Source organism: Cygnus olor, chromosome Z (assembly GCF_009769625.2).
Source record: "Cygnus olor isolate bCygOlo1 chromosome Z, bCygOlo1.pri.v2, whole genome shotgun sequence".
Taxonomy (NCBI): Eukaryota; Metazoa; Chordata; class Aves; order Anseriformes; family Anatidae; genus Cygnus; species Cygnus olor.
This window is the reverse complement of record NC_049198.1, coordinates 4549725-4569278: the sequence shown is the minus strand read 5'-3', so window position 1 is coordinate 4569278 and position 19554 is coordinate 4549725. Positions and strand designations below refer to the sequence as shown.

General features: G+C 47.7%; 1 protein-coding gene across 6 annotated transcripts in view; it reads left to right on the top strand.

Moving 5' to 3' along the window:
- The first annotated feature begins 786 nt into the window (after positions 1 to 786).
- SETBP1 (SET binding protein 1) overlaps positions 787 to 19554 on the top strand; it is a 257775-nt gene continuing 239007 nt past the window's right edge. The window contains exons 1-4 of one of the 6 annotated variants that reach the window (XM_040540141.1): positions 10090 to 11197; positions 14813 to 14918; positions 15829 to 15987; positions 18287 to 18947. In XM_040540141.1, the coding sequence (XP_040396075.1) occupies positions 18456 to 18947 (492 nt within the window). In that variant the 5' untranslated portion in view covers positions 10090 to 11197; positions 14813 to 14918; positions 15829 to 15987; positions 18287 to 18455. Of the gene's footprint in view, positions 1537 to 10089; positions 11198 to 14480; positions 14648 to 14812; positions 14919 to 15828; positions 15988 to 18286; positions 18948 to 19554 lie in introns of those variants that run through there. The other 5 variants (XM_040540140.1, XM_040540139.1, XM_040540143.1 and 2 more) reach the window with 5 other exon arrangements.

Below are 19554 nucleotides of genomic sequence, written 5' to 3'. Positions count from 1 at the left end.
ACTGTTGAGTACATTAACCCAGGGCTGAGCATTGCAGCCACACGGAGTGTGAGCGTGTGTGTGCGCGTGTGTGTGCTTGATCATTACCATTTATTCCGCCCCCCCCACCCCCCCAACCTACCCCCGGCAGTGCTGCAGGACTCCGGGAGCGACAGAAACCGGGGAAAGAGAGGGCCGGAGCCAGCAGCCCCCAGATCTGCTTAAACAAATCACCGCCCCTCGCTGGGAGGGAGAAGAAGGGAGGGAGAAGAAGGGAGGGAGCAGGGAACCCAGACCCAAAGACAAAATACAAGACAGAGAAAGGGAAAAAATAAAATAAAAAAAAATCATCGGAGAGCAAAAAGCGGGCCCCAAAAACAACCCCTTGCCGAGCCGGGAGGGGGGTCGGGTGTGCGAGCACCGACCCGTCGGCCGTTAAAGATCCGGGGTGTTGGGGGGGGGGGGGGGGGGGGGGGGGTCCCCCCGCCCCCCCTTTGCCCTCCCCCGGTCCGGCGCGGGGCGGTGCGGGGCGGTGCAGGGCGGCGCGACGGGGGGAGCGGGCGGCCGCAGCCCCGCAGCCCGCCGGAGCTCCTCCGGCACCAGCACCCGGGCCCGCTCCGGAGAACACAGCAGGAATAAAGGGAACAGCTTCCTCGCAGCCAAAAAAAAAGAAAAAAAAAAAAGAAAAAAAAAAGCCTTTTTCTCGTTTTTTTTTTCCTCTTTTTTTTTTTTTTTTTTTTTTTTCAACTCCTCGCCGGGAAAAAAAGCAAAAGCGAAAACGCTTCCCCTCCCCGCGCCCCCCTGCAAAAGGCCCCCAAACAGCCGGCAACAACAAACAGGCAGAAAAAAAAAAAAAAAAAAAGGGCCACCACTCAAAAAAAAAAAAAAAAAAGAAAAGAAAAGGAAAAGCGAGAGAGCCAGAGAGAAGCTCCATCGATTTCAAACCCAGGATTTTATCCAGTGCATTGATTTTTTATTTTTATTTTTGCTCTCCCCCTTTTTTTTTTTGCCTCCTTCCCCCCCTCCTCCTTTCTTTCTCCCCCCTCCTCCTTCTCCTCCTTCCCACCCCCCCTTTTCCTTTCCATTTTATTTTGGATCCTGCTAAAATTAGCCGGGACTGCTCTCTGGGTGTTGCGTGTTAATTTGATTTACTCCGGGATTCCGGCTTCCAAGACGCCATTTTCCCCCCTTTCTCGCTCTCCCTCGCTGTATTTATCTATCTATCATTTATCTAGCGAGCTCTCCAGCCGGCTGGCTGTCCGTCCATCTCCCTCTCCCCGGGTGCCTTCCCTCCTCCCCCCGCCCTCCTCCCTCTGCGCTCTGCGTGTGCTGCGCGGCCGTGCGCTCCCCTAATCTGACAGATGAACACCGCCATGGGTTTGCCGCAACACAAGCAAAAGCACCTTTGGGGGCTGTGGCGAGGGCTCGAAACCGGGATCTAAAAGAGAAGAGACAAGAAGGGGGGAAAGCCGAGGGAGGAGGAGGAGGAGGAGGAAGAAAGAAGAAGAAGAGGAAGCTGCTAAGAAGCCCCCGCTGCCGTTTTTTGGAGGGATATGGGTTAGTAAAAAAAAAAAAAAAAAAAAAAAAAAAAAAAAAAAAAAAGCGACAAAAACCGGGAGGCATCGAGGAAAGGTCTGTTTTGCTGATCCGGATTGCGGGAGGGTCTCAGCCCCTCGCTTCTTACCCCCCCGCTCCTTTTACCCCCCCTGTCTTTTTCCCCTCTGCATGCAAAAGTTAATGCCGTCTCCCTTTTTTTTTCGTGTTGTGACTTTGCAATGGCGCGGAAAGGGCTTTATTTATGGGGGGACTGGGGGGGCTTTCTCTGCCCTGCGATGCATGCGAGCCCTCTCCCCCCGACCCCTTCCCTCCCCATGCTTTGTGGCTGCCGGGGGGGTGCATGGGCGCGTTTTGGGGGGCTGGGATGTTACGAGCGTGCTGCTGGGAAGGGGTTGCAATTTTTTTAGGAGTTGGATAATGTGTCCCCCACCTTTTGCCCCCCCCGCCCCCCCAAATTTGCTAGCCTGTATGTGTTCCCCCAGCGGGGCCGCGGGGAGGTGGCAGCTCGGTGTGGGGAAAGCAGGGTGGGAGAGCCCCCCCCCTCCCCCGGCTTCGTAAATTGCAGGTTAAGTGGAGCTAGAGAGCAACCCTGTAACCTTTTCGGGATCCGTGCGTGAGTGTGCGTGTGAGTGTGAGCGGGTGGGCGTGAGGGTGGGCGTGCACCCCCCCGTGCTCGGCGCTGCCCGCTGAGGGGGCGCCGCTGCCCCTCTGACATTGGGAAGGACGCAGCGAGAGCGGGCACGGGGGGGGGCTTGGGGGGAGCTGGGGGTGTGTGGGGGGTTTAGAGGTGTGGGACCCCCCCCTCCCGACCCTCCCTGCTTGGTGCCGGAGCGAGGCGCGTTGTTAATTGGGGGTAATTAGTCCCTGCGCGCTGCCACGGGGCCGCCGCTGGCACCCAGTGAGCTGGGGGGGGAGAGTGAGTGTGAGTGTAAGTGTGTGTGTGAGTGTGTGTGTGAGTGTATGTGTGTGTGTACGCACGTATGTATGTGAGTGTATACGAGTGTGTGTGTGCATATGGGTACGTGTGAGTGTGTGTGTTTGAGTGTGTCTGAGAGTGTGTGGCTGTGTGTGACTGCGAGTGTGCAAACTGTGAGTGAGTGTGCAAACGTGAATATGTGTGTGTGAGTGTGTGTGGCAGTGTGTGAATACGTGTGTGTGTGCAAATGTGTGCGCAAGTGTGAGTGTGTCAATGCATGTGTGTGCATGAGTGTGTGTCTGTGTATGTATGTGTGTGTGTGTTTGTAAGTGTGCATACATGTGGGTGTGTGAGAGTATGTCTGTGTGTATGTTTGTGCATGTGTGGGTGTGTGTGTGCCAAGGGGGCACAACCCAGGCTGCAGCTGAGGGTAGCTGTTGTCAGCCCCAGCCCTGGTGCAAGGCTCCCTGCTCAGCCCCGGGCACACACACAACACACATAGACACACACACACACGCACTCTGACACTCTTTCACACACATGCATGCACACTCACACGTACATGCATACACAGACACAGACACACATGCACATACATGCACACACACATACACTCACACATACACTCATGTACACACACACCTGCACACATGCTCACATGCACACACTCAGACACATGCACACACACTCAGAAATATGCACTCATACTTGTGCATACATATACACACTCAGCACACACATACATGGTTGCTCACACACACTCGTGTACACACACTCACACCCACTTGCACACATGCACACACCCACATGCACAATCACATGCACACACACACACTCACGTGCACACTCACACACACACACCCTCACACCTACCCTCACACACAGGCACTCACACACACACGTATGCACACCCACATGCACACACACGCTATCACATCCTCACACATACCCCTCCCCTCACATACACACAAACTCACACACCCTCACAGACACCCACACTTACACACTCACTCACACCCCATCTTACACTCCCCCCATGCCACAGGCAGGGGGAGATCAGGTCCCTGAGGCGAGGCAGTGGCCACCTCCCATCCTGTTCCGTGAGTGGTGAGTGAGTGAGTGTGCCAGTGTGGGATTCAGTGAGTGTGTATGAGTGTCCGTGTGTCTGTGCAGCACTCCGGCACCGTCCACCCCGCTGTGTTCAGCGCAGCCTGCCGCTGCCTGCGCGTATCCCTGCCCCTACAAAGGCCACTGAGAGAAGGATTTCCGATTCGTTTCCGCTTCCAATAAACACCGCTGATAATCATGGGCCCGACGCCTGATGCTCCAAGGGCACCTCGCAGCCAGCAGCGGCCCTGGGGCTGGGGTCAGACAGGGTCCCCCGGCCCCTCTGGGTCCCCGGGGGGGTGACACCACAATGGGGTGCCCCCACCCCAGGCCGAGGTGTTGGGGGGCCTGTGGGGGCTCCGCCTGAAATGTCTGTCAGGTGTGTGAGGCACTGAGCTGCCAGCCCTCCGCTGCCAGGGAGCGTATCACAACCCCTTGGCGGCGACAGCGGCCCTCTGTGGGGACAGGGCTTTTGGGGCCACAGCCCCGAGCGGCTGCAGCCCCCAACCCGCCTGCCCCAGGCCAGGACGATCAGGGAGCATTGCCCCAAACCTGCAGAAGCAAAGGGGGGAAATCATCTCAGGCTGCAAACCCACACACCGGCCTTCTGCGTGAAGGGAGACACCCATGATTTTTTTTTTTTAATTCTTTTTTGGCCATTTGCTTTTTAGCTGAAAGGAGAAAAACCCTCCAAACAATGTAGTTGTGCTCCTAGCCTCTGCTCTTAGCTCAGAAGGGTTATGTAAAAGCCGGGGGGGGGGGGGGGGGGGGGCGCGGGGGGAGCACAAACACACAGTGAATGGAGACTTCTCTTCCATCTCTTATTGGCTTTGGCTTTTTTTTTTTTTTTTTTTTTTTTTTTTTTAACTTCTCAGACTGAAAGTTTTAATTGAAACCAGAAATCTATTGAGAAGTAACTGAGCCAAGAAAACCTCTGTTTTCTCTGCAACTAGGGATGGGGAATAAATAATTTTTTGCTGATGTTATTTCAAGTTGTTTGAGCTCTTTGGTTCCTGCCAAAAAGCCCAGCATAGATTATTAACACATTATCATTTTAGGAGGATGCACTCTCTGAAATGCAATAAAATGGTGTGTTAGGTTTGTGCAGAGCCATAAACTATGCTAGTTGTTGGCAAACAAAAGAAACAGTGGCCATGATTTATTATTAATAATAATCATAACTGAGCTATTTAGCTTGACTTGATACTTGCTGGGTTTCTCTACTGAGGTTTCTCAGTATCATTTCCAATAATGTACTTTGATTAAGTTGAGAACTGTTCTTCTTTAATAACTGCTAGGGCCACATGCTTAATTAACTCAAGAAGTTAAATGCTTGAAAAAGTCTGACCATCATTTTTTGGCTTCAGATGCTGCTTAATCTCCTCTTCTAGTCTGTTTTGAACCCATCCTTTGAGCTCCTTTCCCCAGCACACATGTCTCTTAGGTGTAAGTGCCAGTTTACCAACAGGACTCTTGTTTTCCATTACAAGATTTGGCTAATCCCAGTTTCAGTGACTTTTTTTGCCCTCTCAGTAGGGCTCAATTGCTCACACATAATCTTTCCCTTCTGTTTTCTTTCCCCTTTGGACAACACCCTCCAGGACTGAAAAACTCTTGCCTTGTGCTTGGAGACTTGCAATTACACAGCAATTTTGACTCTTGACCCAACTAGTAGCAAGAAAGGCTATTGTCTAATGAACCACGTAAAAACAGTTCTGGGATCCAACAGATTGCTGTGCTGGAAATGAAAGCTCTCCCAGTGAATTGATGACTGATTTGTTTAACCATATGCCCAGGCGTCCTTCTTGCTGCCCCTTAACTACCCATCTCTGGAGTATCTGTGATCTGCGGGTCTGCAACGATGTTGAAAAGCAGCATTAGTACCTGCCAAAATGTCCTCCGTGATGCACAGCCTGCAGCAGGGCCAATTCAATAGGATTTAAGCCATGTTCAGAAAGTTCAGCCTGTTATTTTTGCCTACAGTAACATTAATTAAACAGCGTTTGACAAGGGGAGAAGTGTCGCAAGGTTGTGCACGGAGAAGTAATGGGTGGTCAGATGAGACCCACCGCAAAACCTAGCCTAAGCTGACTTGTTACTGGGAAATCCAGGTGATTTTAGGGCATCGGCGATCCAAGGTTTAGAGCTAGTCCAAAGCCTAGCAAGAAAGGCAGGAGTCTGTGGGAGAACTTCATCAGAGAACGTTCCCAATGTTTTGCTGCAGGGCTTGTGGTTTCTACTGGGACTGGTTTTGCTGCTATTATAGGTTCTGCTTTTGTTACTTTCTCTCCTTCCAACTTGAAGAAAAAAAAAAAAAAAAGTTTCCTTTCTCATTATTATTGTTGAGGAAATAAAATGACTCATCCTTTTAGGAAATTGTCATCTTGATTAAAGATGGGCTTTAAAACCCCTCAACTCCAGGTTTTAGCCTGGGGTGACTGTCAGATCTGAAAATGATTTCCAAACTTTCAAGGTTGGAATTGCTTTGCCTTCTTATAGGAAATCACATTGAAAGTGTGAGTTGTTAGCACAATTGCTTTTGAGATGCTCTCAAACCCTTAGAGATGGCTTCTTTTTCCTTCTCCCATGTAAAAGCTTCACTTGGTGTGGCTTCAGAAGTTCATTGTGCCTTCAGACCTGCTCAGCTATCAGGTGTTGTGAACAAGCACAGCTCCCCAACAGCTGCCTGGATTTGGTGGTCCTGTTTAACTGGTAGGGAGAGCAAGGCTTGGGGGATTCACGGTTGGGGCTGAAAAAGGAAGGCTACATCATTCCTTAAACTGAATAAAAGCAGTCGGAGAATTTGAGGTCTTGTCCTTCAGAGCTGGAGAAATGTGTGAAGGAAGTAGGGGGTGGTGATTTCTGTTTATCAGCTCTTGAGAGTGAGCAGAGTTCAGGGCTATTTTTCCCTTTTGGAGATGGATTTACTTTGCAGCACAGATTGTCCAAACACAATGATGAGCTTTTACTGTAAGCTGTGGGGCAGCTGGATATGAAAAGCAATCTTCTGACATTATTTCATTTAAGCTTTTGTTGTCTTTTATGAAATTGAGCATTTCAAAGAGTTCTCGGATTAGTCAACTCTCTACAAAAAGCCAAATTAAAACACTGGACCTCAGATACCACAGAGATGGAAAGGACTTGATCCAGGCTTGGTTTTGATCTTTCTGTCTCTCATTTACTTCCCAAAGTTCCCAGCTGGGTAACTTTGCAAGGCCCCAGACCTCTGTATCTCCGTGATCTTTGACCAGTTGCCTGTCCTCTGAACCTGTGTGCTGTTGTCGGTGTGTGACAATGACCCTGTTGACTTGAGATATGAAGGGGAAAGTGATGGGGCTGAAGCACAGGTGGCAGAACAGGAAGACACCAGAGAAGTACTCAGTCACTGGTGCTGCTCACAGACCAGATACTCTTGTTTAAGAGTGATGACAGTGGTGGGGCTCTTATACATGTGCATCCAGAACAGGAGTCTTGTGAGGAAACAAGGGATTGTGCAAGTAGTGAGGATGAGCCTGAGTTGTCTTCCCCATGCAGGGCTCATGAGTGTGATGTACTTTTTTTGAAAGCAAGCTCGTGTGTGGAAAAGCCATGCAGGAGGTGACCAATTTCTGTACAAACCTGAGGTCAAAAGGTGGTGGGGAGGCCCTGACCTGCCCCAGTGAATACAGGAGCACAGGGTGGGCCAGTGTTCTGCTCTGCATCCTCTGATACTGGGATGGAAATGCGTGTTAGAGATGGGTGCTGGGGTTGAGGCTGAACGCTGTGGCTGGGGAGACCCTTAGTCAGCCTCTCCCTTTCTCCAAAGTAGTGGGATGCTGCTCCCGTTGATGTGCAGTCCTGGGCAGTTAAGGACCATATGAATGTGGCAGTGGATGAGAAGTTTCCTCTCCTCTAGTACAGTATCTCCTGTAATAGTGCTTGGGAAAGCTGTTCATAAGAATGTGTGGTAGGCAGGCATGGGGTAACCCAGGACTCACTTGAATACCTCAAAATTAGAGATGGGTTAAAGATCGGAAGCCTGAGGTTTTATGTTACTTTGAAATTTTTGTTAGCCTTAACCTTTAAAACTGAGAGATACATATGTATACAATGAATCATTCTGTTCCTGTCCCAGTATTTTAGCAGATGGGGAAGTTGGTTTTAAGATGGAAGGGTGAAAATGATGATACTTAAACCAGAGGTCAAGCTGCAAGGCGTTACAGGCATGTCTTTCCTCCATATAAATCCACATATCCTGAGTATCCTACTGATGTGATTTTTAAGACTTGGACAGTGGCCTAACTTCCCTGTGTGTTTCCAGACCCAGCGTGTTCTGGAGGGATGCTGTTATCCATACCCACCTCTCCTCAAGTCTTGCTAAATTTTTGGCTTTCGAGAATGCAGTGGGGTTTCCACTGAAACTCCTCTGAAATTCTATTACTTTGCTAGACAAGGAAATCCTTCCTGTAGTATTTTTTTTTCTTTTTTCTTTTCCTTTTTTTTTTTTTTTTTTCCTCTAAAACCTTAATATGGAGCTCTATAGTGTGGATTCAATAGAATTTTTTACAGGGAAATAATTCTCTGCTGAATTCTTCAGTTCTTTTTCAGAAGGGATCAGAGACGTGGAGCTTAACTAGGGGAGTTTAGTAAGTGTTTGATCAGGATTGTATACATGCAAAGTATTGTAACAGGCATCTGGGCAAAATGTTATACATGCCCATTATTCCTAAGGTTGCAAAACAGTTTAAAATATTAACCCATATATTCACACCCTTGTAACTTTCATAAACCTTCACCTAATGGGCTGCAAAATGTCATGCTTTTTCTTTGCTTGACGGCAATTTTCTTACTGAAAGGTTGAATAAATTCCCTCCAGCTGTCAGTTGTTCCATTTTTTTCTTTTTTTCCAATTTATTCAGAAAAAGTGAGAGTGGGGGAAGAAGGGCAAACACTTTTCTCTTTTAAATTATTCTAACCATACGCTTTTAAACAGGGCAACATTCTAACCTGCTGGACTTTGAGCCGATAAATGGACATAAACATAGGGCTTGTAGAAGGCCCGTCTTCTTTTAGCATGTGAAGGTAACAAAAAAAAATGAAGGTCATGGCTTCTAAAGCTATGACAATTTAAAAGTGTCATTGTGGACATCCTAAAGTCAACCAAGATCTTTTAGTCTGTTGGCTTTAATGGTGAGGCACCTTCCTTCCAAATCCTGCTGAGTAAGTGCCATAAATGTCACTTGCTATAGGTGCTGACTTACATTAGATCCCAATTTTGTGTCACTGAGGTAGTCACAGAAACACTGATCCTGCTCCTCCATCCTTTTATCAGAGTTGAAGACACATCTGCTCTTAAAACATGCTAATTTTCACGCTTGGCTTTCAGGCCAGAATATGTTGTTAAGGCCTCGCTCAGACCTTCCAGGGCCTAAAGAAAAACCTCTAACAAAAGAGAATGTAATATCACAATAACAATTAGCTGCAGTATAGCCTGAGGTGGGGACTAGGACTCTATGCAAACATGCATCTGTCTCCAGGCACCCTCTGCCTCTGCAGAATGCAGTGGTAGGGACCTTCAGGCCCCGAGAGTCCTAAGCGAAGGACTTGGACTGGGAGCATGGGGACCTGTAGGTCATTCGTGGGCACCTAGGACTGAGCTGACCCCCAAATTCTGCCCCCATCCTGACCCTTAATATTCTCCTGAAGTCTGTGGGGTTACAAGGGAGTAACGACCCTAAGTCCTGGCCCTGCTCAGAGGGGGATTCGAAAGCTTCCTGCCTGTTTGCCTCCTTGGACGGAGCTGGACCCAGATGTGTACAATGCCTTTCCCCAGACGTGTGCAATGCCTCTGGAAGAGCACAATGAAGTAGCTCAGCTGGAGAGGCCTTTGGGGCGTGCAGGTACTCAGCAGGCTCTTATCTCCCCTCTGACTCAACTTGTCCCAGTACTTCTGTAACTTTCCTCTTCAGCCTCAATAGAGGCTACTCCTTTCCTCTGCCCACAGCAGCTGCCGGCTGTCTTGCCTTTATTCCTGTCCTCGGGTCTTCCACCGGCACGCTCCCGTCTAATGTTTACACCTCTTGACTCCTCTGTCCGGGCACTGTGGGCTGCCCTTTGCCTTGTGCACATCCAGCCATGTCCACCTGTGTCCTGCTCTGCGTTTGCTTCCTGCAGTCCACAAGGCTCTAAGGGACTTTCTTGTTTCCCTGGCCCAGACATCCTCTCCTCCCTCAAAGCCAAAGGACTGATATGTTCTGCAAGGAAAGGAAGCAGTCTCAGTGCCCTCCTCTAAATACCCCAAATTATTGCTCTTCCTCTTGCATGCCCTTTATGTGCTCCGTTTTCCCACAGTCACTTCTTGATGCTGGGGATTCTTGGTACATTTTACAGTACCAAGCAAGATACCGCGGCTTACTTATCACAGAAACCCACAGTGCAAGCGTCCATGGACAAAATCCAACCTTCCTTATTCCTCGCCTCATCAGAAGCATGCAGAATTGGGTAACGTGGGATGTGTTGTTTGTACATCCTCTAGACTGGGCACAGGATAGATCCTGGACCAAAGCCTTTTTGGTCCTCCTTGTGCCATCACTTACAGCTCTGAGGGATGGATGCTGAGCCAAGATCTGGTGCATCCCCTATCAGATGTGTTGTTTTATTTTATTTATTTCTTTGTTTTTCCTGAAGGGAGGGAAAGCTGGTGTATTTGGCACTTGTGCAAGCAAACATGAAATAATGGAGGAGGGGAAAAAACAGAAGAGGAAGGAGTCCCGTGGTAGTGGCAGTAAATAAAAACAAAGCTTTTGTTAATGACTTATATAGAGGAATCATTTTCAACACATTTCAGAGAGCAGATGGAAATGTTTGATCAGAGGGAGAAGGAGAGATTACTGCCCTACCACGACGGTGTTAGAAGGAGGCTACTGTGTCTGATGGCAGCTTTCCAAGAGCAGAGGCAATCTAGGAAAGTTTGGTAACACAGATGATGGAATTGTACAGAGCTTTGCTTTCTGTGGCTGGTCTCCGTGCCAATATCCTTTCCCTAAATACCCATAAAACTTTCCATTTGTAGCTTGGAGTGGCTTCCAGTACCTCCAGGATGGTGCACTTGGCAAGAGCTGGGTAGAATGGAGATAGCACTTGAAGTCCCCTTCTCATGCATGTTGCCTCTTTTTCCCAACAAGTTTTATGGCTCTTGTTGCTGGAATAAGCTTTGTCCTCATAGCAGCACGCACTGCTGCACCCAGCAGAGTGCTCAGGATATTCTGCTGGTTAATCTCGGGAGCTACCTTGGGATACACATCATGCTGAGAGTGACGATGCATAGTCTGGAGGCTCAGCAACCTGGCGCTGACCCCACGTAGGCAAATCTCCTGGCTCGGCTCTTAGTGTTATAATGAACTGGAGCACAGTTGGCATCTCACTCTGCTTTTTAGTGTCCCGGAGGCCTAATCTGCACAAGGATGATGGGTAACAATGCAAGGGTGATGTTTTTTTTTGTCATTTTTATGACGCTCTCTGACATCACTATCCCTTGATTCAGAGGTGTGAATCCGGTGAATGGAGCCCAGCTTTGCAGCAACATTGGCCTCGGAGAGCACAAGTGGGACGAGGTTTGTCTTTCAGGGACCAGCAGTGAGCAGCAGGAGATGTTTACAGGTCTGGTGGCCACACTCCCTTCCCTCACACCCAGATGTAGCTCTAGGTTGTGAGTGAGTGGATTTATAAAACCTTGGCACGGTTCTCAGGCAGGAGCTTGTAAAAGTCCTTGGGCAACATGATGGGCATCTCTCCTCCTACCGCAGATGGGTGCTTTGCTAGGCTGGCTGTTGCCACAGCTGTACCTTGGGCAGTATTGCTTTTATGGGCCTCATGATTTATGGCCGTGTCAGTTGTTTAATCATTCAGTTGGCCCTCCCTTCAGTGCGGCATGATAGTTAGTTACTTACATAGAAAGGTGACTATCTGATCTAATTATGGGCTCTCTAACCTAATTATGGAGTCAAATATGATTCCATAATCTACTCTTAATGTCTCTATGTTGAGAAGACAGATACACACATGTGTAATGTGCACACTTACATGCCTCCGTAATTATGGATATGCTTTGGGCTCTCATTTATTTCTGTCTCTTTATCTTGGGGAGGGATGCTCACAGCCTCGTCTGGCTGTGAGAAATCTTCAGATTATCTTGTCTTTTCCCCTCCAGTGTGGCTTTTCCTGGCTCCCTTTGCTGGGTTTGGACACATTGAGACAGAGCCATCAGTCAGTTTCACTCGGTGTTGCTGGTGGAGGTGCAGAGGGCTGGTAGCACTTGGACTCAGGGTGATCGAAAGGAAACAAGTGAAGATTACATTTCTGCTTTTGTTCTGGTAGCTGTCATTAATCTTTGCACCTTATTTTCATGTGGATAGACCACACCTGAGATAGCTTGCACCCTTTCAGAAGTAATCCTCACGTAACCAAGGAGAAATCGGAGGCAGAGGTGGAAGGACTGGAGCAAGAGCAGCGGATGCCATGGAGAGCAGCGGAGGGCAGGGGACCTCATGGAGAGCAGCCACCTTTCTTCTGTGTAACCCCCTCTGCATCAGCTCACCCCATTAATGAACCACATGCCCTAGTTAGTTAGTTGGCTTTGTAGATAATCTGTGGATTACAGGCCTTCACATATGGTCATTCTGGACACAATTATCCGTATGAGTTGAGGATCTCGTACAGTAACTGGTGTATATCCACATACGTTTTATGCACATCTATATCCAGGCTTATCATATAGATGGGAGTTTTAGCAGTGTATTTAAAATTGTTATACAGTAGTGAGTCCAATTTGCCCAGTGTTGGAGATGAAGAGCAATAAAGACATCACAAAAACACAGAATGGCTGAGGTTGGAAGGACCTTTGGAGATGGTCCAGTCTACTATGCTGCTCAGTGCAGGGTCATCTAGGGCAGGATGCTCAGGGCTATGTTTGGTTGGGATTTGAACATCACCAGACTATCTACCATTTTTTAAGAGATTATTATTATTATTTTGTTTCTTGAAGGGGAAGTCTTTCTGCCTTGTTTCTGTACAGACTGACATAAGTCAGGTGCAGGAGAGAGGGTGTTTTCTGTGGATCTATAGTGTGGATGGAAAATAGCTGCCACAGTCATTTTTCCAGCTCCCTGCCAAAGCTGGGTTGCTCTTGCAGAGTATCAGGGGCACAGGAAGTAACTAAGGCTGAGGTTCAAAGATGAGATAAATCTAGCCCCAGGTCTCTGAGCAGCAGATTAAACATGCTGCTGTTGCATGATACTGATCCTGTATAAACTCATTTACCTGGTTCAAATCTGGTCAAAATAAAATAAAATAAAATAAAATAAAAAATTGCAGTGGCTTAATTTTATCCCAGCAGGCTTTGTACCACATCAGGCTGTGTCACCTGCCTGCACCATGCTGGCTTTATGACTCACAAGTTGTCCCCATCCTCTAGGTCTGCTTTTAAATTTGCACGAAGGGAGACTTAACCTCCATCTTGTGCACTCCGGTCCATTCAATAAAAGTGTGATCATGTTCCTGTGCCTGGTATGCATCAAATTTGTGCTGCTGGGTAATCTGGCAGTGTGCAGACCCGGCACCATAAGCTGTGTGGTCACAGCAGTGCGCTTGAAATTCCTAGATTTTTTGCAAAGCAATAATGATGAAGTAAGTTGGGGCTCTTTTTGTATTCCTAATGTGGGTTAGCTGAGTTCAGCACAGCTTGCTGCATGCCAGGCTGTTTTGTTTTGTTTTTTTTTTTTTAATCTCCCATGATGGATTCTGAAGTTTCACTGACACTTCTCATAAAAGCAGGTTTCTGACCAAAACTTTCCCTTGGGTGTAATGTGGGTTGTCCGCTGGCCTCTGCCCCAGAGGCAGCTGCCTTTCAGCGGTGGCATATATAATAGAGGAAGCAACCCAGGAGTCTTTGGAGTGAAAGGTGATATGTCATAATTAAATATTGCTGTATAGTCTCCAGTGCTTTGTGGTGAATGGTTTTAAAAAGATGGCGCATAAAGAGGCTTCCAGGATTTCTGATATTTTGCAGGGATTAGGGATGTCGTAACTGTATTTTGCATGACAGAATGTGAGACCCAAAGGCAATGTGACACATGTGGGGCTCCACTTCACTTTTGGTATGATACTCTCAGGCTTGTGCCTCAGTTTCCCTTTGAAATTAACCTGTTCAATAGATATATTTTTTTATTTTTTTTTATTTTTATTTTTCATTTTCTTCTTAAGGCATTTTGGACTCTATAGCTAAAACAAAAGCAATCTCTGTAGCTACAGTCATGCCTGAGATTAGTGTACTCTTGGATCTGGGCAACATCTTCTAAAATTGCTCCGAGCTCTCTGCTGGTGCTCATGTGTTTGAGCAAATCAGACAGAGCAGCAGCAAAAAGGCTGGGCAGCTGAACCTGGCTTGCTTGTGTTTGCCTAAGCAGTGGTGCCTCTGCACCTCTGTTTGCTTGTTACAAACACGATTGTTACTGGGCACAGGGCAAAAGCCGTGCCATGTGTTATGCCCGCTTTCATTGCATGGAGAATCCCAAACAGGTGGATTTCTCCTCCTTCTACTTCCAGCCAGACAGTGGGCTCTCACTTTTGTTTTTATCCTTAGCAAATTTTCAGTTTAATCACTTAACAGCACTGATATCTAAATACTTACAAGTGTGAGCAGTTGCCTGAGGCAGGAGAAAGGAGCGTATTTGGAGCCCTTAATGGCAGATATCTAATATGACCCTAAGGGAGGTCTTCTCCTTCAGGCCTTTGCCTCTAGGAGCATGTTTGAGGTGCCCAGAGGTGCTGATAAGAGACATATGAGCAGCTAGGCTGAGCACACAGGCGTTTGATTATTTCTCAGTACTTATCAGAGGAAGCATGAATTTCTCCCTAATTAAGAGCTAATGCCAACGTCTGTGAAATTTGTTGTCATTCACCTGTGAATTATCCTCCTCAAATTTAACTTGACTGCAGGAAGCCTGCTAGCAGTAACACTTTCTTCTGGGAGCTTAATTTGGCTGGGGAAGCACCTCTGCAGTTGCTTATTGAACAGGAATTGATGCTCATGAGCCTGGCAGGGCAGTTTGCGTAGGCATTCAAAAGACTCAGCAGCCCCCATCTCTTGGGTGTTTAAAATAAAGCTAGGAAGCTTGGAAAAAAATCAGCATCCTTGTTGGATTTCCAGGTCTGTGCTTTGCCAGCTAAGGCAGAAGAACTGCTGGAGGACAAGTGTTTATTGCCTTCCCCTTGCAGGCCAGCGCAAAGCTGGGGAGATGCAGGATATGAGGAAGATGGAGAAGTCCAGGAGGCTGAAGCTGAACCAGAGCCTGAAGTTTCCCCAGTGACTTCAACAGGGGAGGTCTGGGGGCTTGATTTTCCTCAGTTCTGAAGCTTAGACCCCTATATCTTTTAGGGAAGGCCCTAGCAAAGAGCTATTGCCACTGCAGTTGAAAACTCAGAGCTGAGCAGCTTCCGCAGAGCTGCCCCAAGCTGAGGAAAGGGGAGGTCAGGACTTCGCCCAGGAGGTTACTTGTTCAGGAGCCTGAAGTGAGGTTTCCTAATTAGTCAAAGCGCTTGTAGCCTGCCCAAACAAGAAAGACGAGTATAATGTCCCTGCACCCGAGTCATTTAACTATTAACCCTGAAGGAGAGTAAGGAGATACCTAAAACAATGACCCAGTTAATTCGGTGTAGCATTTGAGCACCGGGGTTCTTTGTTGCTACCTGTGGGTCTGGTGATATCATCATCTGCTGGCTCTCAGCATGACAGGAGGCCAATGTTTTAAAGCAGGATTTTATAAGCTGGTTTTCAAATGAACCCATCTGATGCTGGTGTAATACAGTGGCTTTATTAAACTGTTGCTGGTTTCTGCTCAACCCGAGGTGCTGAGACCCCTTAGGGCAGGCCTGGCTTTGGATGAGGCCTCCATAAAACACTGAGCTGGGAGTGGTGTTTTGAGTTTTGGGCACAGAGTCAGGAACTTTATCATGTCCCCTTTGAAATAAGGTCCCAGGAGGGTTTGTTCATTATGCAATAGCCCGTGGTCCTTTCGCTGCACCCTCGGTGGCTGAGGGTGTGGTGGCCGCATCCTGCTGAGGCAGATGCTCCCTGCGAGAGGCCTGTTCTTTTTCACCAGCATCGAGGGAGGTTAAAAGCCTGTGGGCGGAGGCCAGCACAGAGTGCCCATTGTACATGCGTGCATACCAGAGCAGTAACTCCCTGGAATGCTGCACCACTGAGCTTTTACCACCTTGTGTTTGTGTTGCAGCGCAAGAGTGTGTGTACATTGCGTCTCTCTCCAAGGAGATTAACAATGCCAACTGGCAGATAAATAGGACAGCCTTTTTTTTGATTGGGCCGGTTGGAAGAGGAAGGTAACCCTGACTCCCATCACCTCCATAGGCACAAAGGAGAGGCAAGGTGCAAGGTCGGTCAATTAGGTGGAGCAGCACCTTGCAACTGGGTGGCTTTAATGTACTAATTGCGTTAGTAATTAGTGAGTACCGCATGGTAAACACTTGGGTTCAGAACTATGTAAGGGCATTAACTAAGCCACCTTACAATAGGTCTGAACTAGGTAAGCATTATCCTTGTTTCATTGGTGGTGAAAGAGAGAGCCTTGCTGGCCACAGGGTGAGTTAGGGCAGGCATGTGGGAGACTGTGGGTCTGTTAGTTCTTCAAGATCACCTTAAATGAGGCCAGAGTGACAGCAGCTCTGGGAAATGAGCCTCTTCCCTGTTGCCAGAAGATGTGCATCTTAAGCATAAGTGTTTTCATGATGTTCTGCCAAGGTACGTCTACCATGAGCTACAAGAAGTACCTCTAAGGCCAGATGGCAGTTCAGGCTCTATGATAGCTCTTTTTTTTTTTTTTCCCTTCTGCTTGGGCTGTCAGATTGTGCTATTTATGGGAAGTTTATTTGAATTTGTGTCTGCTGGGACCTGGGTGGAGGTCACCAATGATTTCATGGAGCTGTAGGATACTTAGGACTTTCCATTACTAGCCGTATGTGCTAGGGTCAGACAAGTGATCCATGGCCATACTCCAGTGGAAATACAGCTATGTAACTTAAGAAAAAGGTTCTTGTTGTTACTTCTTAATTTTTGAGTTTACGTAAGTCCTTTTAAAAAGCTGAAAGAAGCTAGTGGCACAAGGGCATGTGATTTTTCTCAGTGAGCTGTGCTTTAAAGCAAAATAGTCCACATTTATAGTACTGTTATGATTTGGTGATAGGTAGCAAGTTCTCTATTTCTCCTTTACAGTTTATTGCTACTAAAAATGGCCTGGGAAATCCCTGGCTGTTCTCAGATCTTGCCTGCAGTTGGTCAAGGGGTGGGGTTTGGCAGCATAGCCTAGCTCATCTAGTAGGGAGCTGCTGCTGCGAGAGCAGGTTTTTTGCCCCCAGCACCGGCTCCTGGCAGCGCCTTCTTGTTTCCTTCTCCCTATGCCAGAAGGGATATTCTTCTGACCCACCAGGGAGCTGTTTCAGGGTAGTAAAGTAGCAGCAAATTTCTCTCTGAGATATCCTTCTGCTAACTTTTAGCCTAAAGTGGCTTGCTATGTTGGGCAGAGAGGTGGGGGATTACTTGGCAGGTTTTAGGGACAGAGTACAAAAAAAAATTCTACACCTTCAAGAATGCTCTGTGTGTGTGTGTGTATATATATATATATATATATTTTTTTTTTCCCTGACCAAATGCTTGGTATTTGGTTTAGTCTCTTCATGTCATTGAGTGGCACATCTTTTGCCTCAGCTGAATATTCCTGGAGTCTCCTATTAACTTTTGCCAGGATTAGAAGCTGAGTGCTTTGAACCAGAGGGGTTTGATCTGTGGTGTTTCAAAGAAAGCTCACGTCTGAAAGGATGAGAGCACAGTTCCTGCCACAGTTGGCCCAAGCCTTTGTTACAGAGCAGTGGTACCTGCGGGCACGAGGAACTCTGGAAAATATTGACTTATTGACTTCATCTTTCCTTCATCACCCTCAGTACTTAGGTCCCTGACATGCCCTGAAAGGGACCCAGGTGGATCCTCCTACATGTGCAGCATCCCAGGGAGCATCTCAGGCTCCAGACAGCGTGTGCCTGGCCCGGCAAGTATTGAATAATTCATCCAAAGCAGAGTGCCCCGCACAACAGCCGGCAGCCGAGTGCGTCTCCCTTGCCTGTGAAGTGGGGAGATGGGGAGTTTGAAGCTCTTCTGCCTCCCTCATAGTGCAACACTGGGTTTTCTGGGCTCTGATCACTGGGTTATCGTTTAACATGAGGCAAGTGTCTGCCTCTCTATTTTTTTTCTTAAAATAAATAAATAAATAAACACAACCAAACAAAAAACAGGACAATGACAGGGAACACTTCGAAATAAGAGGAGGTTCATGGGTATGGAGAACTGCTTTCTCCCTCACTTCTTTCCCAAGACCAGAGTGGAAGGAGGTTGCATATAAACATCTTTTCTGTTTTTTTTTTTTTTTTTTTTTTTTTAAAAAATCATCCATTTTCATCAGTTTAGTGATACACGTGGCTATAATTCCTCAGCTGGGCTGCTGCAGAGTACCAGACCTGGTCCTCAGAAATGCTGGCCAGTGTCAGTTCCCGCTTTGCATCAGGGAATGCCCTTGAGATGTTGCAGGGGAAGCCCGGCCGTGCTGTGTTTCAGTCATTTCCACACTTGTATTCAATATATATGCGCGTGCTAACTTCCTTTTTTCTTCTCCTTTCCTTTGACAGTGGCAGATCTGATCTCTTCTGAGCTCTTTGCAGCCTCTGGGCGACTAGGCCGTTGAACTCGGTGGACGGTTGCCATCTGTTCCCTGGGATCCTACCTGCCCTTTCTCTCCCCGTCTCCTCCTGTGCACCCCTTCCCTGTGATAAAACTCCAGTGCACTGCGGTACTGCCATGGAGCCCAGGGAGACTTTGGGCAGCTCCCGGCAAAGGGGAGGCGAGGCGGATTTTCTGCCGGCCTCTGTCACCTCTGCCAAGCCTCCGCCAGCCTCTGGCTGCACGGGGGAGACGATGCTGCCTGCGGCAGGCTCGGGAAAAGGGATCCCAGTGAGTGGAGAGCGGATGGAGCCCGAAGAGGAGGATGAGCTGGCTTCTGGGAGAGATGTGGATTCCACTTCCAACGCGGACAGTGAGAAATGGGTGGCAGGAGATGGGCTGGAGGAGCAGGAGTTTTCCATCAAGGAAGCTAACTTCACAGAGGGGAGTTTAAAACTAAAGATCCAGACCACCAAGAGAGCTAAGAAGCCCCCAAAGAACTTGGAGAACTATATTTGCCCTCCTGAGATCAAAATCACCATCAAGCAGTCTGGGGAGCAAAAGCTTTCCAGAGCTGGGAAAAATAGCAAAGCAGTGAAGGAGGAGGACAGATCGCACTCCAAAAAGAAGGTAATTCTTTTGCTTTCCTGTATTTCCCCTTGAAGCAGTGCTTTGTGTCTGAGACACAACCTTCAGGCAGTTTACAAGGTCCTGCGTGGCTACAGAGGAGGCAAAGCCACGCAGGTATCGTCCTGTGGTGCTGTGCAAGCTGCAAAGGTGATCTTGAGCTATCCTTCAGGTGCACCAGTTCAGGAGGGATCAAAAGTTCAGCCTTGCCTCTTCCCTTTTTGTGTGTAATTGAGATTTAAGGCTCATCTTTACGTGAGTGATAAATGAAGAAGCCCACTTCTACACTGCTTTATGTCTGAGCAATAATGCTTGAGCCTTTTGGCAGTTAAAGCTTTTGACTACATCTGTAAAATACAGCTATGTGCACGGAGAACAATTGAATCCATTCCTGTATACCGAGCGAACGGCTCCATTATTCTTGATTACAGCATTGTGCTAGCAACACTATAGTTATGCTTCGGAAAACACCTCCATTATAAATCTCATTCTTCCAGATGCTTATTATTTTCTTGAAATATCCTCCTGGAGAGAATTTTTTAGTAGCTTAAGCTAGGATAAAAAAAAATTGATATATTTTTCTTTTTTTTTGGTGTGTGTGATTTAGTCA